At 36.1% G+C, this 21,499-nt stretch overlaps 1 protein-coding gene and 1 long non-coding RNA gene across 2 annotated transcripts in view; one reads left to right on the top strand and one right to left on the bottom strand.

The window, feature by feature from the left end:
• LOC135117698 (uncharacterized) overlaps positions 1 to 21,499 on the bottom strand; it is a 115,582-nt gene that overhangs the window by 77,985 nt on the left and 16,098 nt on the right. The window lies entirely within an intron of this gene.
• The window catches only part of LOC110383131 (protein peste), a 60,300-nt gene continuing 39,955 nt past the window's right edge, over positions 1,155 to 21,499 (top strand). The window contains exon 1 of the mRNA XM_049840729.2: positions 1,155 to 1,388. Coding sequence (XP_049696686.2) covers positions 1,372 to 1,388 — 17 coding nt within the window. The 5' untranslated portion in view covers positions 1,155 to 1,371. The remainder of the gene's footprint in view (positions 1,389 to 21,499) is intronic.

Below are 21,499 nucleotides of genomic sequence, written 5' to 3'. Positions count from 1 at the left end.
TGAGCAGTTTTAGGAAACTATAGCGATAGTCAAGGGCAAAGTATACTGCGTAGTATGTAATTATAATTAGTGATTTTTGACCGAGAAACCAGTTTCGGAAACAATAAGGTTGTAAAGTTATCAATATGTAAAATAATCAATCAAGTTGTAGTCGGATTAAGACTGATGTTTGATGGAATTCAATTTGGTTGAATATAAATGCGCATATTTTCATTGAAGTTTTCGAAGAAAAAAAGGAGAAAATAGCTTATTTTCATCGAGAGAATTTCGTAGACGAACGCATTGAAACTTTTTTTTCTTACAATTAGGTACTTAAAATATTTTTCTTGATAAGGTTACGTATTTTGTTTCAGTAAAATTGAGAATTCCATTACAATAACAATATTTTCTTTTCCTCCAATTTTTGACCACTTTTTCTTACTAACATACATATGATTCAAAATATACCTATACCTACCAACATTTTTGCTATCCAAATCTGTGCAAATATATAGGTCCACCCAATGCCTTCGAATGCCGGACACACAGCAAAATCATTCATTTATTTACATCAATTACATTCAAGTACATAAGTACTGAAGATATTTGCTGTTACAGTTAATTTCTTATCAAACTAAGGTAATCCCAACGTGACATTTGAACCTGCAGTTAATTTAATCTGTCTGATAAGCGGTTACTACACTCGGGTTCTTTCAGTTAAGATGCAATTACAATGATAAAACAGTTAACCGCTTTCAAAAAAAGATGCACTATGAATGGGGCTTTTGATTGCATAATAATCTTAAATCAAATGATATAATATTACTAACCGACAATCTCTATAATGTAATTTAACTGTGGTAGGTAGGTAAGTAAATCAACGTTAAAAAGACATTATCAATTTACTTCACATGAAGCGTTTGTATAAAATTCATATTCTAAGAAAACTCGACGTAGTTTTCCGCTTTCCCTTTATGAAAATTACTACATAGTTAAAAAGTCTACGCAAACAAAATATCAATAAAAATATGCACGCACAAAAAATTCATTGATCAATTTTATTATTTTGACAAACATGTTTCACTATTGGTCGATACGACAATGAATCTATTAGCTCATTCATTTATACATGTCTAGTGTATCCAGAATCTTATTTATGTACTTATCTATGTACTGTTGTATGTATTGTTCAGTTACATGTCATGATCCGCTGTGAACGCACGCGTCTGCGATAAAAATATCCGAATTTACGTACGCGACTGTGGTTAGAACAAAAGACAACAGTTTTATATTAGAGTGAACTAAATTAGTGTTTTACAATCATCGAATAATTGTTTGTGATTTAATTTAAAAAATCGATTAATATCGATTAGATATTTTTTTTTTAATTTGATGCGGATTTTCGAAAGGTAAGTTTAGCTTTTTGTTATTATTATTTGTGTGTAAGTGATTAGTAATTGTGTTAATTAATCAAAAATAGGTATAATTAAGTTCCACGTGACTGATACTACACACCTGTGTTTGTTTACCAAAAGATAAATATAAACGACTAAAGGGCGACTAAGATTAGGAATAATTTTCTTTCACTATCAAGGGGCTAGGCCGCTTGTCATGTTACAGTTATTTTTTTTATCTATTTCACGATTTTCGCGTGTAAATGTTATCGGAATTTATCAATAATTTTGTTATTTATCAGCAACTGGAGCAACATTGACTTACTTCATGATTATTTGTTATTTCGTTGGTTGAAGTATTAATTTGAATATGCACATACATTTATCAAGCTAATTGAATAAAAAAATAAATAGATATTCTATTCTCTCTTATGTTTATTCCTGCCAATAATTATTTTTTTATTATTGTTGGTTTACTACATACCTAATAAAAATTATGTAGATTAAAGAAAACATAATCAGCTGATATAACTGATAAGCGAAATTGTACCATTCACATATCTTTTGTTTTTTATGAATTGAATTATATTTGAAAAATACGCCAACCTCTCTATGAAATTCTCTTTATGTACTGAACATTTATTTTATTATAGGTATTATTATAAATCAATTAGGTATTTACTACAAAACTAATTACTAAGTACTTAAATGTATTGAAAACTTAGCGTTTTCCCGCGATTTTACGTGCGTCGAATGGGAAGTACTGTCCGTACCAGGATAAAATATAGCCTACGTTACTCAGGAAGAGTGTAGCTTTCCAACAATGAAACAATTTGTTCAAAAAGTCCAGAAGTTTCGGAGCCTTTAGAGTACAAACAAAAAAATATTTCCTCTTTATTATATTAGTATAGATGGATATGTTTTTAATTATTAAACAGTTAGATGATACGCATAATCAATGGCTATTTTAAACTTATTTTGGACATAAACTCAAATTCTGCCTATTCATTGTAACGTTGTAAATGCCTAGTTTGTGTGAGTCAGAAAATATACAAGTTTTCTATAAGATGTTGCGACATACGTGCGTCGTTAGATTTGGAGTTTTCCCTCCAAAGGAAATATAATATGTACACAAGTGCGCATCAAAAATCTTGCCTTTGTTTACTAACATAAAAATTGAAATAAGTGTTGCGTATTTTTTTGACCTTCAAAAAGTGCTGATTTTCAGCCTACTTTGATTAAATGAATTTTATTTTGATTTTTTAAATGATTAGATATTAATTAAAATAATTCTGGGTTCTTCGTATTCACTTTTCGGTAGCACTCAGTATGATGGTAACAGGTTTGATGGTTCCATAATATAATTAACATATTTAGATAAAGGATAGAAAAAATTTGTTCATGTTCAGTCAATTAAAAAATCTGGCAAAGTATATCAAAAGGCTTAAAACGCAGTCTTAGTAGCGACCAACCTAGCTTCGCAAGGGTGAAAAATATGTATCCTATCTTCATCTTGCACTATTACTATTACTTACTCTATTTAAGAAACCCATAGGTAGTTTTAGAGATTTAAGGATATACGCAGGGAGGGAAAGACATCGTGAAGCGACTGTTTATACTTACTAAGTAAATATTTACTTACAGGTATTATTAGTTCACATAGGTACTATAAAAAAGGACTATGCCTATATTACTGCATTTTATAGGTAAAAGTTTACACGTGTGACTAACCATTTGTTAGTTCTAGCCTAAGATGAAAAATGTTATGCAATAAAAGTCGTCTCTAAATCTTATGTATCCAGTTTTACAATTATGCTGACTAACAGTGATTCTCTCAGTTACAATCAGTGGTGATAAACATTAGTTAACACTCTATTTATGAAGGGATTGTATAAAAACTTCTTTTATTTATTTTCCGGCTAGACTTTGTACTTGATCTGATTTGTATGAGATAAGAATGGTTATAGTGAAGTGGAGATTACGATTTTCTAAAAATAAGAATTTATCTGAACAGCAGCTGAGTACCAGTGTTTTACGAGGAGCGACTGCCTACGCGACCTCCTTAATACCCCTAGGTAAGACAGGTTGTCAGACTTAATGGCTTTTGACTACCCGTAACGACTGCCAAAGATGTTCAAATGACAGCCGGGACCTACAGTTCAACGTGCTTTCCGAAGTGCTTTTCGGAAGAACTCGTTAAGATAGTCACCCATACACGAACCGACCACACCGACTAAACCAAATAAGAATTTTCAATTTGTGGAAATTCCCATAGGTCCCAATTGAAGACAAAAAGTCTGACAGCCAGTCTTACCAAGGGTTATCTGAATAACTGAGTTGAGGAGGTCAGTTAAGCAGTCACTGCATTATTTAATGACACCGGAGATATCTTACAACAAAAAATAACGTTAGTATGAGTTACAATGACCGTGAGTACATGTGAACTTGTGTCGGTCTTTATGACATTAAGTGCGCTTATTGAAGGTTCCGGTGTTTTAACTCTACTCGAAGAAAGAAGGCTCAAATGCATTCTTTGTTCGACCATGAAGAAAAGAGTTGTCTATAGTCAGACTGGTCCGTCATCGCTACTCCAAAATTCTTGGTCCCACATTGACGTGGTTCTGATGGAATTATATTTCTTTTAAGGGCTGAGCATTTTACAGTCCAAATTAAATTATTAAAAGGGAAATCTAACCCAAATTACAATAATTTCGAATATTTCAGTGAAATATACAGTAGGAAAATTATTTTTATTTAATGCCAGAATTAAAGATAGTTGTCAATAATATATGAAATGGGTACTTACTTGATTAAATTAACATAATTATTTACGTCATAGCATACAATCATGTAACCTTTTGTGAAGTAAAATTAGTCCTATTATGCGAATGACGCTGAAATATATTTTTAGTACAAAAAATAGATTAAATATGTTTTATTCATAGTCATTAGACTACACGTAAAAAACTTGCATGGATTACCATAGAACGTATGGAAGTACTGGAAATTGTATGTCGTCGTCTCGAAGTGGAAAACGCGGAAAAGCATTATTTTTCGAATCACTAAAGTAGGTAGGTGATTTATAATTTAAGTAAGTGATCGAATGATATAAAGCTGAAGAATTTGTTTATTTGCTAGACCTACTGGTCAGTCAATTGAATATTGACATAGTTTTCCATTTATTTAGTTTGTATTATGTATTTGAGATCAGCCAAAGCAGCTTAGAGATTTCCAATTTGATTATTTCTCGAGGATTAATAATTAAACAAAGTCAGGAAATACAAAACACACATATTATTTACTTATTCCGCAGGTAGATTATTTGTAACCCAAATATAAAATGAAAAACAATTTGTTCCTGTAATTTTTTCCGCAATTTTCCGGATCAGTTTTTCTCATTATATCTTGTTTTTGCTTATTTTTATCCTTGGAAGGGTTTGTTTTCGTTCCATATATTTTTAGGAAGACTTTTTTGTAATTATGTATGTGACCTACTTTTTATCTACACTTATGTAATAGAGACGTATATTTTTTTGTATGTTTGTAAAGGCACTGAAAGTACTGAATCGCTTTGAAAAAATAATTATAATTCTTTCATTGTTGGAAAGGTCTTCCCAAGTAACACATACGCTATTTTTAATTCCTGTACGGTAGTAGTTATCACGAGATGCGGGTGAAACCGCGGCAAAACGACTACATTTTACATACAGAGACCTTTATCAAGAAAACATTTGATCTAAAGATTTTCCTCCTCAATTCTGCTAATACTCTACATTTCTCCCAACAATTTACCACAAACACTAGCATAGACAAAGTCAGTTATTTTAAATAAAGAGTGACGCTACCCGACCTCGGGCGCACAATTAGGTGGCAACACCAGTAAATCAGAGGCGGAGGTCAGCTGGACCCGATGTGTTGTGCTGACATTTAGCCCGACTCTACTGGGATTGCTAACAAAATCATTACTTGAGGCTAATAGGAGATTGATATAGGTACTTTGCTACGGTAAAAAGAAGTTTATGCATGCAACATAACGTGCATGCTGTGACGAAAGTTCTTCTCCGCAGCCTAACTTAGAACCAAGTTGACCACTAATATGGTCGTGCGTTTTTTTTTAATCCGCTGTTAACTTTGATTTCATAGAAAAAAGTCATTGTTAAAGTTATGAAAACTGAAATTTATGTTGTTGGCAAACTTGGGCCTAAAAATTCAGTCTGTATGATTTAAATAAAATAATGCTAAGCCAATAAAATAAAAGATGTTTTATTTCACGATGGCTCAACGTGAAAAAAAAATATCTGTAGTTTTGGTACTACCATTTGAGATTGAGTTTCCTCTAGGGGGGCAATTGTGCATGAAGCGCTTTTTCTTGTTTTATAACGCATTTTTATTTCTCTCTATATTGCGTGAGCGTGTGACCATTTTTTTTCATATTGCACAACCAAACAAGATTTTGCACAACATTCTATCTTAGTCATAGATTTTAGCCAATCTTTATCAAGCCACTTGATATCCATTAGGAAGAAGGAAAGTAGGTATAATAGTTATTTGTTATACAAGAGTGCAAAGTTGCTTTTTAACCGCGGGCTCAATTTTGATGACCGAGCAAGCGAAGGATTCTAAAATTGAAACACGAGCGTAGCGAGTGTTTCAATAATTAGAATCCTGAGCGATAGCGAGGGAATCAAAAGAGCACAAGGTGAAAAATCTTTGCACTCGAGTGCAACACGTAACTTTTCATCCCACCTCATCGAGGAAATTATTCATCGAGCAAAAAAACAAAATGGCGCGCACATTCGAGTATCAAATTAAAAAGATGTACCTATTAAAGTTCATATATTTGAAAACTCACTTTAAAAATGTAACGACGTTAAAAATCTGTGTAAAAACAATAATAAAAAATACTTAATTAATTGAATAATTATTTTAAGCAGTATTTTATTTGTTTAATATGTTTTTGTTTGAAAAGTCTTATCGAGATTGTCACAAATGGAGTATTGCACACGATGTTCTAAATTCAAATCACTTTGCCGCTCTAGAGGATAAAAACGACTTTTGCGCTCAGATATCAAAGGGTAAAACTACTCTTTCCGAGATGGTGGGATGAAAAATATATTAATTACGTCACAATTTTATTGATAGTTGAATACAAACGGTCTCTGCGGTCGACAAATTGACGGTCATATGTCAACTGTGTTTGTATCAATCAAGCATTTGTTTTTATGTATGGAAATAGATGTAAACGTGTGCTAAATATGATTGTAGATTCTGCTGCTGCTGTGCGATTTTTTGCAAGAGTTACCGTTGCCCTGGTTGTCGTTGCCTTTGCCCTGGCTTAAGAAGGAACATGATGGGTTTTACTTAGTTAGTAAGAGTCTGACACTCCCTTACGTTGCACCGGGGGGTAATTTGATGTTTTCCCATCGAAAAAATGGAAAGGCAAAGACAAGATGGATTGATTGCCTGAAGATCATATGTTTTTATCTGGATCAGTAGATAGTTCCTGAGATTAAGCACACAAAAAATGTCGGTCCATACAAAAAATTCATTTTTAGACTTTTAGATAGAAGACTTAATAAAATATTTTACGTAGACAAGCATCCATTTTAGTTTGATGCCATTCCTAAAATTGAGTAGCAAGACACATAACAGACATGTCGTGTCCCGCAGTAATTGCCGTATACATCGATATTGGATAGGTTAAAAGGTCCTCTAACAGATTGAAACTGACCAATATAAAATACGACGTACAACAAATCCATTATTTATATGACTTCGTAGTAATACTTCGTAGTTTCTTTCTTCAAAAAGTTGTTCAAACAGTTATTTTTGTATGACGCTCGCAATTGAATGAAAAGCCTTTTTTCAACAACTACCTACAGTTAAAAATTAAATATAAAAAATTACTCAAAACCTAGTTCAATATACTAGTATTTCATTCATTTGCAGTTCAGTACAGCAAAATATTGTACGATTGCGTACAAAGTGAAGTAATAAACGATTTATTTATTTTAGGCATACGAAATTGTTACTGTTTTTCCGAAGTTCCGGCAGTTGGGTAGATAACTGGCGCCTGCACACCTGTTCGTAACAGATAAGCCGATTGATAGATTACTGTAGTTAATGGCAATCCTTTCAGTTGATATCATATCGTTAACGTGTATAACCCAAAGAAAAAATATTAACGTGAAAGTTAACCAAAAAAATATAAAGCGAATTAAATACTTAGGTATGTAATTTCAATAAAAAAAATTATGGTCTTCAGTTAAAAGCCTCTCAAGGAAAAGTATTAATTAGGAAGGAACTAGTCTATTATGCTCCAAAAAGTATTCACTAATGACTCATCTATTTCTATGGCAAACATTTAAATCGGTTGAATGGCTCTTTTATGGCCTAAAACAAAGATAAATTAACTAACTTTGTGCTAGGATAGGATGAGTTTGCAAAAATTCTGAGATGAGTTGGCGTGTAACCATAATACGCCACGTATCTTTTACAAAGTTACACAATATTTACTAACACAAGACCAAAATAGAGTTCGCCTAACCGAGTTAAGGTCATGGTACACATGAACGCCACGGCAAGGGACAGTGGTAGGTGCAAGCTCGATGTCATCCCGCCGTTGGCTTTTTTTATTGACTCTATAAGAAAATTAAGTATACGAGACTAGTCGTTTTCCCGCGGATTTACCCGCTTCTTGAGAAATACTGCCCGTACTGAGACAAAATTAATCCTATATTACTCAGCAGTTTTCCAACAGTGAAATCATTTTTCAGAGCTGTTACAAACCAGCCGTTACAAGCCGGGTACAAAGAAACAAACAAAAATAACAAAATCAAAAAAAGCAGCGCATATTAGCTTTTTCCCATCTACCGTAATTCAAATCGATTATTTACATATTTAATGTCAACCTCCTGAAATTTTGCACGGATGCAAATCAACAGCCTGTAGATATTATCATTTAAGGTTCAAATTCCACTTCCACAAGTTAATCGTCGATTTGGTGTGCCGACGTGTGCTACGACCTTTAGACTTTGCTACTAAAACGGTAATTCAAACCCACCTGACGTGGTCTGACGTCATTTGACGTTTACAAAGAATGACAGTGCGGATCGCAGTTTTTTTTTTAAATTCATTACAGTTGGTTTCATCAGCCTCAGTTCATGAGTCATAGGTTATGGTAGACCAGATAAATAGAGGATGTAGATGGATGCACAGATAAAAATATGTGTTTTTAGATGACTGAGTTTGTGGTAGGTAATGCACTTATAATTATATGTTTACATGTACCTACATAGGTAAGTAGATCTAGATTCTTTTGGAAGTGTGTAATAGGGATCCAGTCTAACTGGATGCAGCTGAGTACCAGTGTTTTACAAGGAGCGACTGCCTATCTGACCTCAACCCAGTTACCCGAGCATCCCAATACCCCATGGAAACCGCTGGTGGAAACTAGTCAATAGAATTAACTGGAATACATGTAGTTATACCTACTTCTAAAATTAAGGTCATTGAATTGCAAAACTCTTAAATAACAATCCAATTCTTGATGTGACGTTTTCCAGTTGAATAATTAGGGATTAAATGTTAATTAATGAGACAGTTGAGCAGTTAAATTGTCTCCCTAACTTATGTATGTTAGGAGTTATTTTTACCTATAGGCATGGGAGGTATTATCGGTGACGAGAATAAGTAGCTTATAACATTGCTTCAGCTTACTAAAACATATACGAGGAGAACATACATTACACAGATCTTATCTTGAGCATAGAGATTTTTCAAATCGGTCAAGAAGTTGCCAAGATTAGAGCGTTTAAACAAACATACTGTCTAGCTTATAGTATTTAGTTTTGAGTTATTCAGGTGTTGTATCATGGAACTAAATCTGAAACTTACCAACTTCATAATGTTTAATGACTACATAGTTACGATAAAAAAACGCATCATATTTTCCTTATACTTAATTACTGTGTGTTACAGGTGTTGTTTTTGTCAGTTCCATACATACCTACTAATCTATATTTTTTATTTTTGTTTTTACCTAAAACGCTCCAAAACTAATTAACCGATTTGAAAAATTATTTCATTGTTGGAAAGGTACACTTTTCCTGAGTTACATAGGCTGTTCTATCCGGGTTTATGAGGGTGACACTGCTGGCAGAAGCTAGAGTGATTATAATAATACCATTGTCCATTGCAAATAGCTTCCTTTTCCAATACGCCCATTGGATATTATGTACATTCATTCATCATCATCCTCCAAGCCTTTTCTCAACTATGTTGGGGTCGGCTTCCAATCTAACCGGATTGAAATACAAGCAGCTGAGTACAAGTGCTTTACCAGGAGCGACTGCCTATCTAACCTCCTCAACCCAATCCGGGCAACATTTGGGACTTGACGTAAAACCAGAGAAAATGTCCAAACCAGGAATCAAACTCCAACTAGCTCACTTGATAGTAAGTATGTACTGTAGTTATATTATATCTGTTTAACTAGAACAAATATTTGAGCAAAATGGAGAGCCGTAGAAACGCTAACATTGATTTAATATGATAACGAGTTAGTTAACGATTACTAATTAAGCATTTTGATGTGTCACTGAGGCCTCTGCTTCTAACAGTTATTTGGTTTAGTTTGCTACTAACATTCTATTAATACTATTTACAATATCACTGCTTTATTTAGGAGCATATTGATTTAATTTTAAAAAATGCTGATATTATGAAAAACACAACAGCAACTTTATTTTGGTTTTCGTAGGAAAAGGTTCAACGAATTTCAGAAAATCTTGGATTTAATAGTTTATCTACATAACAAATACATACAATATATGTATTTACAAAATAAAATATTCAGGAACAATCAACTGATAATAAACCTTAACTTTTGTATTACGGAAACTCTGAAATAGACTGAAAAATAAAAGTAAATAACAGGTAAGTAGTAATTGAATTTTCCTTCCTTGGAAAATGGGTGAAAAACACTTCACGGTCGTATTGTGAAGTTCAACGAAATGGCAGACAAAATATTTCGAGTGTCATCAATTTTAATGACGGCGCTGCTGACTTTCAGTACCTACTGAAACTGAAGTATTATAAAAATAGTAGTAGTAGTAGTAGGTAGGTAACTATTAATATGTGTTACTATTAATGTATACTATTAATGTATATTGTTTTGTGATTAAGTTGACACTTTATTTAGCGGTTGTAGGTAAAATTATTAAATTTAATCATTAAGGTAGTGTGTTTTGGATGGCACGTTAAACAGAAGCCAGTAAGTCTGACACCAGTCTTACCAAGGGGTTGCCCGGGTAACTGGGTTGAGGGGGTCAGATAGGGCAGTCGCTCCTTGTAAAGCACTGGTACTCAGCTACATCCGGTTAGACCGGAAGCCAACCCCAACATAGTTGGGAAAAAGGCTCGGAGGATGATGGTTTTGTAAACTTATACGTATACTATGTTTTTCACAACAAATCTATTTGGAAAACATTTTTTTTTCACAATTTGAATACCTACATATTTTTCATCATATTTAAATAATCAAAAAATGCAAGCACGTGTAGCAAGACCATTAATGGATTAAATTTAAATTAATTAACAGAAATTAAAAATGTTAACGAGGCACTATGCATTAATTAAACAATTAAAATGCAATTTATCAAGTTTCATATTTTATAAAATCGTGACGTTCGTACCTAAACTGTGAGATATCCTTTTCATGTTTGTTTTGTCTATACTACTCTATACTAATATAATAAAGTTGGAAAGCGTGGAGCTTTCTTCTTCTACGTTAAAATACCCAGGTACGGGCAATAGCATTAGATACGGCTGTCTGCTGGCGGCTGGCGGCTGACTGTTGAATATTTAGTTTTCATAACATCTATACTCAGTTCATGTTATACAGCTGAAGAGTTTGTATACTTGAACGCCTTTAACCTCAGGAACTACAGGGTCCATTTGAAAAATTATTTCTTATTTAAGTGTAAAAAATATATAAAGAGAAATTATAATTTGGTAAGATAACTTATAATTTAAATTTTAGAATTTAATGACGTAAATATGTTAAAAACAATACATAAAAGTAGTTGTAGTTATCATAAAATATGAACTTTCAAATGAAAAAGATTTATTATGCTTTTAAAACTGACATTTGACTCAAGAATGATATCAGCAATGATGTATTAGGAAACCTTTTCAAAATTAATAGTCTACAATAACAAAACTATTAAATAGTAATTATTTACGCACTGATCAATTCAATTTAATATCCTTAGTTCCTATGATGAACTTCATAATCTATACTATCGTAATAGTTTTTTGTCCTCCCGAAACTACTGAACCGATTTGAAAAAATTCATTCACTTTTGGAAAGCTACACTCTTCCCGAGTAACAAAGGCTTTATAGCAATAAAAGAAAATAAATTAAACAGCCTGATTGAGAACCTTTTTGGGAAGTCGGTAAAAAAATGGGTAATGCACTTTATATTCTTGTAAATGATTTTGGATAGATGATCGATCAAAGTCGGAAACTTAGTACAAGTTTTTTATATTAATTGTCATCATATTTGTTCGCACTAAGGAACTGGTTTTGAATGTAAAATATCTATATCTCTATAGAATCAATTAATATACGCGATCAACATAATATTGAAATACAATTTTTGTTGTTATTGCAATAAATTGTAATTAACTATGTAGTGCATAATTAAATTTACTGAGTGTTACTAACTTTTGCAGTTTATAAGCAAACAAAAGTTCGATCGTTTTTTTGAGTCCCGATGACTTGTGCCCACCACATGTGCGACACATGTCTCTCTCTCTCTTATGTACTCTCTTATGTACTCTCTTATATACTCTCTTATGTACTCTCTTATGTACTCTCTTATGTACTCTCTTATGTACTCTCTTATGTACTCTCTTATCTACTCTCTTATGTACTCTCTTATTTACTCTCTTATTTACTCTCTTATGTACTCTCTTATGTACTCTCTTATGTGCCCTCTTATGTACTCTCTTATCTACACGACATGCGTGGGTGCAGTTTAAGTGAGTGCCAGAATTTGACTGGCCCGTCTATGTGCCTTTTGGAGTCACGGTAACTCTTCAAACAATCCTGCACCTCCAACCAGTTTTCAGACCTGAAGGATCTTATGAGAACTAAGGGTTACTGTTACAATATTCATCATCATCTCAGCCATAGGACGTCCACTGCTGAACATAGGCCTCCCTCTTAGATCTCCACAGATACCTGTTGGAAGCGACCTGCATCCAGCGTCTTCCGGCGACTGTTACAATATTCACTTTTAACTTTGTATCATTTACGGCCAGTTTCTTCATCAAAAGTTAAAGTTAAAGTAATGTCTAAAGTTAAAGTAACGGTCAAATTCGTTTTTTTCAAGGCTAAAGTGACAGCAAAATTCATAGAAAAATTGAATTTAACTGTTACTTTTACTTTAGACATTACTTTGACTTTCACTTTGGCTTTAACTTTTGATGAAGTAACTGGCTGTTAGCATTGCAAAAAAATACCGTATAAGGATGGTCTTGAGATTATTTTAATAAAAGCAGATTTCACACTTCATAGTTATTTCACCGGTTAAGCGGTTTGTCAACAGTCTTGTTTGTCGTAAATTAAAAATGTTTGCACGTCTGCCTTCAAATTAGTTAGTCGTTGAACTTGCCAAACTTGCTTCCGAAAGTGTCAGTGTTTTTTTTTAATTTAAATTATTTCGGTAAACTCAAATAGAGATGAGAACTCAATTAAGAAATGCATTATTATGTTTACGCCTGATCAAATTATTTATTATTTATCTTCTTAAGTGTTATGTTACGCATCCACATAACTTTGAGTTTAATCTATTATCACGGTTCTCACCATATTAAATCATCCACAGATTGATTCAAACCAAGATGCGCTTACTGCGCTTATTCCATAGACGGGTGAACCATCCATTTCATACTGCGGATGCTCTTTCGAGAAACCAGTAATCCGTTATCATTTGTTAATCTTGGAAAGCCATTTTAAGAAGACTGAAAGTCTGACAAACCAGTGTTATGCATTTTGTGAAATACTGTTACATGCACTCTTTGGGTTACATGCACTTCAGACTGCCATCGTTCTTTTTAAAAATACTGGTTTTCAGATGCATCCAGTTTTATGAAAGCCGGAGAGGTCTTTGCAGATGGAAAATGATGTTGTAGTAACTTTTTGTGACCATATTCCGGTTCCTGCAGCTAATTTTGATGAATAATCTTGTTGGATACAGCCTAGGCAGATGATCAGTTGAACTTCATATTTAAGAAAATGCTGATACAAATATTATGCGAATAATTACATTTAAGTGCATCCGGATAAAGATAAAGGTCATTTAATAATATAGATAGGAACAAACCTATTACTGATGATTTTAAATGTCAAAATATTAATTGATTGACAACAAACGCATCTGCATAATACAATCGGGCCTGAATAGATGGGTTCCGCATACCTATGTACATAGTAAGGAAATTGAAATTAGTAGAAACTAGAGAATTATTGCCTTACTACAAAAGAGGTTTGTCATGTGTTTTAGAAAATTTTGCATGAAGAATTTTCCTAAAATACATGACTAAAGTCTATTTAAGTTTTTAGTGGTAAGACCATTTGCCTTTAAGACGGTTAATTCTTATTTGCCACTGCTACTTTATTATAACTGCCACTGCTGGGCAAAGGCCTCTCCGTCTCGCTTCCACCCTGTCCAATCTTTCGACCAAGTCCACCAGTCAACCCAGAAACTCGTCTGCGGTATCCATCTTGAGGCATGCACTGGATGACTATAGTGGCTCATCTCTTTTATTTTTTCCAAATCCTTTTTTAATCGTTTTTTCCAATTCTTCTTTTATGAACAGATTTAATTCGATTTAGTTCGCATCCTGATGAGGTACTTATGCACCTGTATGACAACAACACTAAAAGCTAAAATTAAAAAAAAAAAAATGCAACATTTATCTTTTTAATCTAAATATTATATAAAAGGCATAATAAGTGGAAGATTTTTAAGTGGTATTTAATACTAGACTTAAATAAAAGCTTTTTATATTTATATATCTTGCACAGGTGTGCTTATATATTTTATTTTGGAACTTGTGAAAGGAACTCTGAAAGGTCATCATATAATTAGGTGTGTGGATACTCTTGCACCATCCCATCTTCCTAGCTCGGTGCGATGTAGCCTGCAAAGAACTCATTTTTTTATTTATTCCACGTTTTCTCAGCTGCAAGCGGTTACACTGAAGCCGACCCTAACATGATTGGGAAAAGACTCTGAGGGATTGGGAAGAGAGAGATGGGGTATTTAATCATAAAGCTGTAGATTATAATTATTTGCAAATAAGTTCTGATATAAGGTATGTTGTTTTATATAGGTAAGTCATTCCTTTTTTTGCAGGTAAGTTGTCTTCTGAATATTAGAAAACAAGGTGGAAAGAAAAACAAAGGTTTGTTATTAAAATAATGTTACATATTTTTATAGTTCTATAATTATCTTTCTTTTGAAACTTTTGGAACTTTCTTTTGTTATTTGATAATTGAAAAAGTATTTTAAGAAATGGGGTAAAGTTCATTAAAGGAAAGAGTTAATAATAAAAAGGACTTCTTAAATATGGTAGGAGGAAAAAAAACATTTGAATGTAACAAGTTTAAACGGCTTCAGTTTGCTTGACTACGCAACCCAAGTAAGGGGCTAATATTTTTTGCAGAGCTTCTTACACAAATCAAAGTTATACTGTTATTAATCAATTACAAAATTTGTTATTGATAAAAAACGACCAAAAATATTTTCAAAATTAATATATTCACACTTCGGATTATTTTGACAACTTTATGTGCTGTGTAGGTACATAACCTACGACAATTTAAGTATTTGATAAAAATAAATATATTAGAACAATCAGTAATTTATTATATCAATGTTAGAGATCGACATAATACCTGCTTATTATAAATATCTTGCAAGACTTTCGAATATTTCATCATCGTTAAGGTCACCCTGAAGATTCTCATTTTTTTTTTAAATAAAAATCTTTATTCTTCTCTTCAATTACAGTGTTAAGTACATTACGAACAACTAAACAAATATGAATTGCAATTCTACCTAATTTTGAGTACAAAAAATCAAAATCAAAGTCAAAATGTTTTTATTTCAATTGGCTTTTTCATGCTCCTATGAATAGTCATACTAGTTGCACGGTTCCAAAAAGAAGAATGTCTATGGTCTCATGGAGAAGAGCTGGCAAGAGACTCCATGGACACTTTTTTAATGAAAGTAATATGTTCACAAGGGCATTTAATAATGATCGTAAGCTGAAAAAGTAGTATTAAAATTCACATACATACTTTACACATACACATACATACTTTTTCCTAACACTTTGTCATGAATTTCCGCAAAGTAGAGCTTGATTCCATACTTTTTCTAAAGTAGTATTTTCCTAACCAATTTTAAAGTGCTCGAAACGATAAATATTAAAAAAAATACTTGATTTCAAAAAAAAAAGATATTTATGTGGGTGGCATCTACATAACACACACGTGATGAATATATTTTCAACTAAATGGAAAAAGAAACACTTTACAATACCGCGTTGACTTTTACAATTCTAATTTGTTAGTCCATTTGTGTATGCAAATGTTTTTTAATAAACAATTATTTACATAAATACTAAATAACAATAATATATAAAGGTTGCAGTAACATCCGTAATGGTTTAAACAGTCGCAGCTGTAAATTGTTTATTTAAATACAACAATAACTCTTAATTTATTGTTTAAAAACCGGTAGAACAAGGATTCTGGATGGTAATGCACTAATTTATACACTAGGTACATGTTTGTCGCTAACATAATGGATTTAATGTGTTGTCTCTTAGCGATAAATCTATATCTATACTAATAAAATAACTATTGAAATGATTTGACAAATATTTTACTGTTACTGGAAAGCATAAAGTAAATAACCACTAGAGAGCGCACTCGCCAATTTCTTCTAAGAACGCAACTCACCACTGCGGGCCGGGGGACGCAGCATAATCCGCGGCTACTATTGGTCAGTTCAAGGTCGAGTTGCATGAGTACGCTCAGCAAGGGATTGCTCTCTTTCAATTAAAAAATATCGATAAAATGTATTTCATCGTAGTAATAAATACTCAATAAAAATCGTATAAGAATAATTAATAAAAATCAGTCTATTACAAAAAAGACCTCCGTACAAGAAAATTATTGATTCTTAAAATGTTATACTAAATTAATAAAGGTATAACTTTTTCGAATTAACGTTTTAGGGTCCTGATTGTTTTTGGTAAAAAACGATAATCGAACGTCTACATATTTCTTGATATATTTTAAATAGGTACACGATGTAATTATTCCAAAATTATGAGGTTTATAAAAACTAAGATAGGCAAAAACATTGTTGGAATCGCTGAACTAAATAAACGTCGGCATTGTTTTAAATATTCAAAACAATTGAGAGTGAAGTGCCTCGAGCAAACAGCACTTCGTTATTGTTGGGGACCAATTTTCCATATTTCTGGAATCTTAAAAAATCTAAAATGAAAATATTTTTTTTATTACATTAAAAGTAATTTGGTCTATGGTCAGTTAATTAACTCATTAGCCAAAATAAAACATTTTTAATCAATGTAAATTTTACTATTATCGATATCCACTTCATCCTTAAAGGTAACAGCCCAAATTTCATCGATAAGAATACAAAGGGCAAGAAAGAGATGGACGTATTAGAATTTCTTAATGAAAGAACATCAACGAGCGTGAGCGCGGTTCACCAACCACCAATTTAAATAGACCCCTGTGGTATTTTGTAATACAATTAAATCAAAGCCAAATTTTGGTATTGATACTTGCCGATGCCATCCTTTTTGTAACTAGATGTCCTGGATTGTTTCCCGCGCCATTTCATCGCGCATGTAGGCATTTTTTTTGTTTTTTACTAAATAAAATCCTCAATAATTTAGCGTGTTCGCAGGTCATACACTTGGTCGCTACTAAAGGATCATACTGATCGTAGCCTTATAGTACGCGCAAAATCGCTAACTTTTGGCGAGCCTCGGGGCACTGTATGCGTAGTCAAGTGGTTTTATAGTCTTTGCTGGAAAGCTACACACTTCTCAAGTAACATAGGCTATATTTTATCCGGGTACGATGTAGTTCAGTAGTTACTACAGGACACGAGTAAAACCGCGGGAAAACGGCTAATAAACTATATCGTTGCATCAACGAGTTATGAAAATATCACCAATTTACATATACTTATTACATAATATTTTTGTAATGAGATCATTACAGGGAATCCTAGGTAATTTTGAGCAAAGCCTTCGATACAGTAACTCATGTGATTATTAATTATAGCTAAACAGTTTATTTTTGTGATAGGCGTATTCAATTTCAGAAAGGTTTAATTTATTTTATGTTCCTTATGAAATATATATCTTACATATTTCGTATCACATCGTGACAGCTTTGTGCACTATTTGATTGGGGATACCCCAAGTACCTTACCTAGGTCCATCCTATATTGAATCTTTAAATGTTACAAGCCGCGTATTCACAAAGGAATAGTGACAAAAATACGTCGTCAAAAGATGTGCAAGTAAACCAAAGTAAATCATCAAATGTCCCCGCCCGTTGTGGGTTAGAAGCGTGAAAAAAACCCATCTTGTTACTTCTTAAGCCCTGTATGTATCAGGGCCGCGGTAACTCTTTTGGACATTCCCGCAGCCCTGGATCGTTGGCGTCTCCAAACTATTGACATTGTGTTTTAAATAATAATAATGAATCTATTTTTTCTTTTCGTTGGCAACAGGTGGCAATTATTCGTTATTAATATTATTTTGATGGACGGCGACTATTAGCATTGAGATTAAAAGATTATATTATCTCTATTGTATATAAATAATATTTGATTGTGATTTGTTTATATTATTATTCGAGAACAGTTTAACCTTTGGTCTGTCGGTGTTACGAAGCCAAAAGCATGACAAAAGCGTCTCTCTCAGATATACGATACATATTATTAGGTACTTCTGAAATGCAAAAGGTTATTCGAAATCAATGATTTTATTTCTTTCGCCCTTTTGTCGTATTAAGAAAATGTATCTATTTTGGGGGTGGTATTTTGAATAAGGGACTCTGTATACATGTAGGTTGCTTGGTGCTTCTCCCCCATCCCACCCCTTCAAAGTCCTGTCGTGTGCACAGCGCACATACCCATCCCTCGCACATACAGTCACTTCCAACCCCAGTCAAACTCCTAACCCTTTCCCAGTTTTTCCCCCAACCCCTCCACAATCCAACTCCACTCCTTACCGTGATCCTTGTGACTAAGTGGTTGCGGGCCCGTCCATCACTTATTCTCTGATGATGGCGGGTAGGAGTAAACAGTCACCTGCGCTAGGACCTGCGCAGTCGAGCGCCGTAAGTGGGGATGAAGGAATCCTGGGGGGTTGAGCCAAGCGGCGCTGGCGGTAATGCGTCCGTGCGGCAACACGCCCCCTTTGGTCTGGATTTCACGCGAAACGGTTGCCCTACCTTAGAGCCATGGGTTAGGGAAATGGCCAATCGTGTCCCGTCAGAGGGCCACAGGCGAGGGACGTGGGGTCCGCGAAAGCCGTCCTTGGGCGGCCGTAGCGGTGGTGAAGGTCATGCTGACGGTGCAAGTGAAGGTTGGAAGTCGGGACTTTCTGCTCCAGACTCCAGCCTGATCGAGTGCCCGATGTCGCACTGTAAGCCAGCCTCGCGTTCCTATATCTACCGGGTAGTCCTAGCGTGCCTACCTTCAGTAGGGCGCTCCCAGTTGCGGGCTCCATGGAGGGTGGGAGCTCGGTAGATGAAACTAAAAATAATCAAAAATATGGATAACACTAAAATAAATTTTACCGGCGTAAGGGTGGAGTCAGCGAAAGCCGACGACACTCTACGACCTGCGCGAACACCGCGCATTCTGCCCCGTGGGCAAATGCGACAAAGGTCCAGGCATGGCGAGAACCGTGCCGAAGACCAAACGTCAAAGCAGGAGGAAGGGACCAGGTAAAGCTGGTACCGACTCCACAAACAGGGCGAGGGTTATAGGTACGGGTAAAACCAGTACCGACCCAAGCACCCCGTGACGGTTCCGTCGGCGGCTCACCCCCTCGGCGGTCCTCACATAACACAGCACACCGAGCAAATTGCTCCACATGCCGGCACCTCCGGGCCATCTGCCTCCGTCAACGCGGATACGGTAACCCGGACTGAGGACTACTTCTCCTCCGCATGGCAGGTGCAAAAACGCAAGGGCAAGGGGAAACAAACTCCACAACCCCAACGCCCTAACCAAAACCAACATGGCGTGAGCTCCAAGAAGAGGAAGATCAACCCACGCCAGCGCAGGCGAGCGCGCATGAACGCGAACGCCGCGCCCGACACACCAGCTCTACCCGCTGCCCCAACCTCCGGCCAGCCATGCTTCTGTGCCGGTGGGCGTACACAGGCCCAGGCAGGCGAAAGCCGACCTGGACCGAGTGGTCGTCCGCCGGCGCGGGGCCGGCAGGCCGGTGAAGGAAGGGGACGAAACAATAAGCCCTGCAGGTGAGGTACAGACAGCTGCCAAACGCGCTCTGAACGAGACACTTTCGCCCCGTGGGAAGCGCAAACGACAGTGCCTGGACCCGTCCAAGCGGGCCACCTCGGGTAAGCTACGCTCAAGCAACCAAGAAGTCCCTGTGCATCGCAGTTACATGCGGCCACACCGGGATCCTAACAAAGGACGTAGCGGACACGATACTGACGGGGATACAGAAGACCATCCTAAAGGAGGCATGGTCCCCGAACAACAAACAACCGGGGCCAGCTTTAATGGTAAGCCGGTTTACACAGAAGGCGTCCTGAAGCTGTGGTGCTCCAACGACCACACTTTGACATGGTTTCAAAAAACCATCGCCGACTTGGCCCTTTCAACCGGCCACCAGCTGATCATCAAGAGCCAGTCGGAAATTACACGAAGGATCAGGTGTGGCATCCTGATCCCTAATGAACAGGGGGCCATCACCGACTCGCGAGACATCGGGCGGATTCTGGCATACCAGAACCCGCAGATCGCGGTCGACAGGTGGGTGCTCCAAAGACAGGAGAAGCAGCAAGGCGCCAGCTTTGTGGTGGTGGGAATCCCGGAGGAACAAATCGCGACCCTGATGAAGTCCGGGCGCCGCCTCGCCTTCGGGCTGGGTGCGGTGTACGTGAAATTCCAGGGTCACAACGGCAAGTTTGCCGATACTCCGCCGGGATGGGACCCCGCCACTTTCACCATCCAGAAACAGCCTGGCACAAGTACCACGACCAGCGAGGGCGCTGGCCCCACCGAGGGCCTGCGGTGCCTGTACCTGCAACCGTCCCCTCACAGGACGACGACCCGGAAGAAGCCCTTCTGACGGGTTCAGACCTGGAGGGGGACGAAGTCGAGTCCGGGGACCTGCTGGCCGGGCTACAGCTTGGAGGAGACGAGGAGGGCGCAATCTGCGATGGCGTCCCCTTCTTCGTCGACAATTAAAATCCTCCAAGCAAACCTCCACCACAGCCAAACCGCGACGGCTCAGCTGCGCAAATGGTTGGAGGTTCAACACACGGCCATTGCCCTAATCCAGGAGCCGTGGGTCAGGGCCGGCCAAATCAGAGGACTCTCCAATCTTGGAGGTAAGATTCACGTAGACATACATCACGACCATCCCAGGGCGTGCATCTATACAACAAAAAACATAAAAACACAGTTTTTATCAGATTTCTGTTGCAGAGACCAATCTGCCATCTCAATACAGCAACCTGCTTTAAACATGGAGATCACCCTCGCCTCGGTATACATGCCCGAAGCAGAGGAGCCTCCTCCCTACGACCTCGCCCGCCTGGTGAATCACTGCGAGAGAAGGGAAGGAAGTGATTATCGGTACTGACTCCAACGCACACCACCCTTTGTGGGGAATGGATACACACAACGATAGGGGTAAGACCTTATTTGATTACTTATTCACAACCAACCTATCACTAATAAACACTGGATCAGAACCAACTTTCGTCACTAGACGAAGTCAAACAATTATAG

The sequence above is a fragment of the Helicoverpa armigera genome, chromosome 13, assembly GCF_030705265.1.
Source record: "Helicoverpa armigera isolate CAAS_96S chromosome 13, ASM3070526v1, whole genome shotgun sequence".
NCBI lineage: Eukaryota > Metazoa > Arthropoda > Insecta > Lepidoptera > Noctuidae > Helicoverpa > Helicoverpa armigera.
This window is presented reverse-complemented; position numbering and strand designations above follow the sequence as displayed.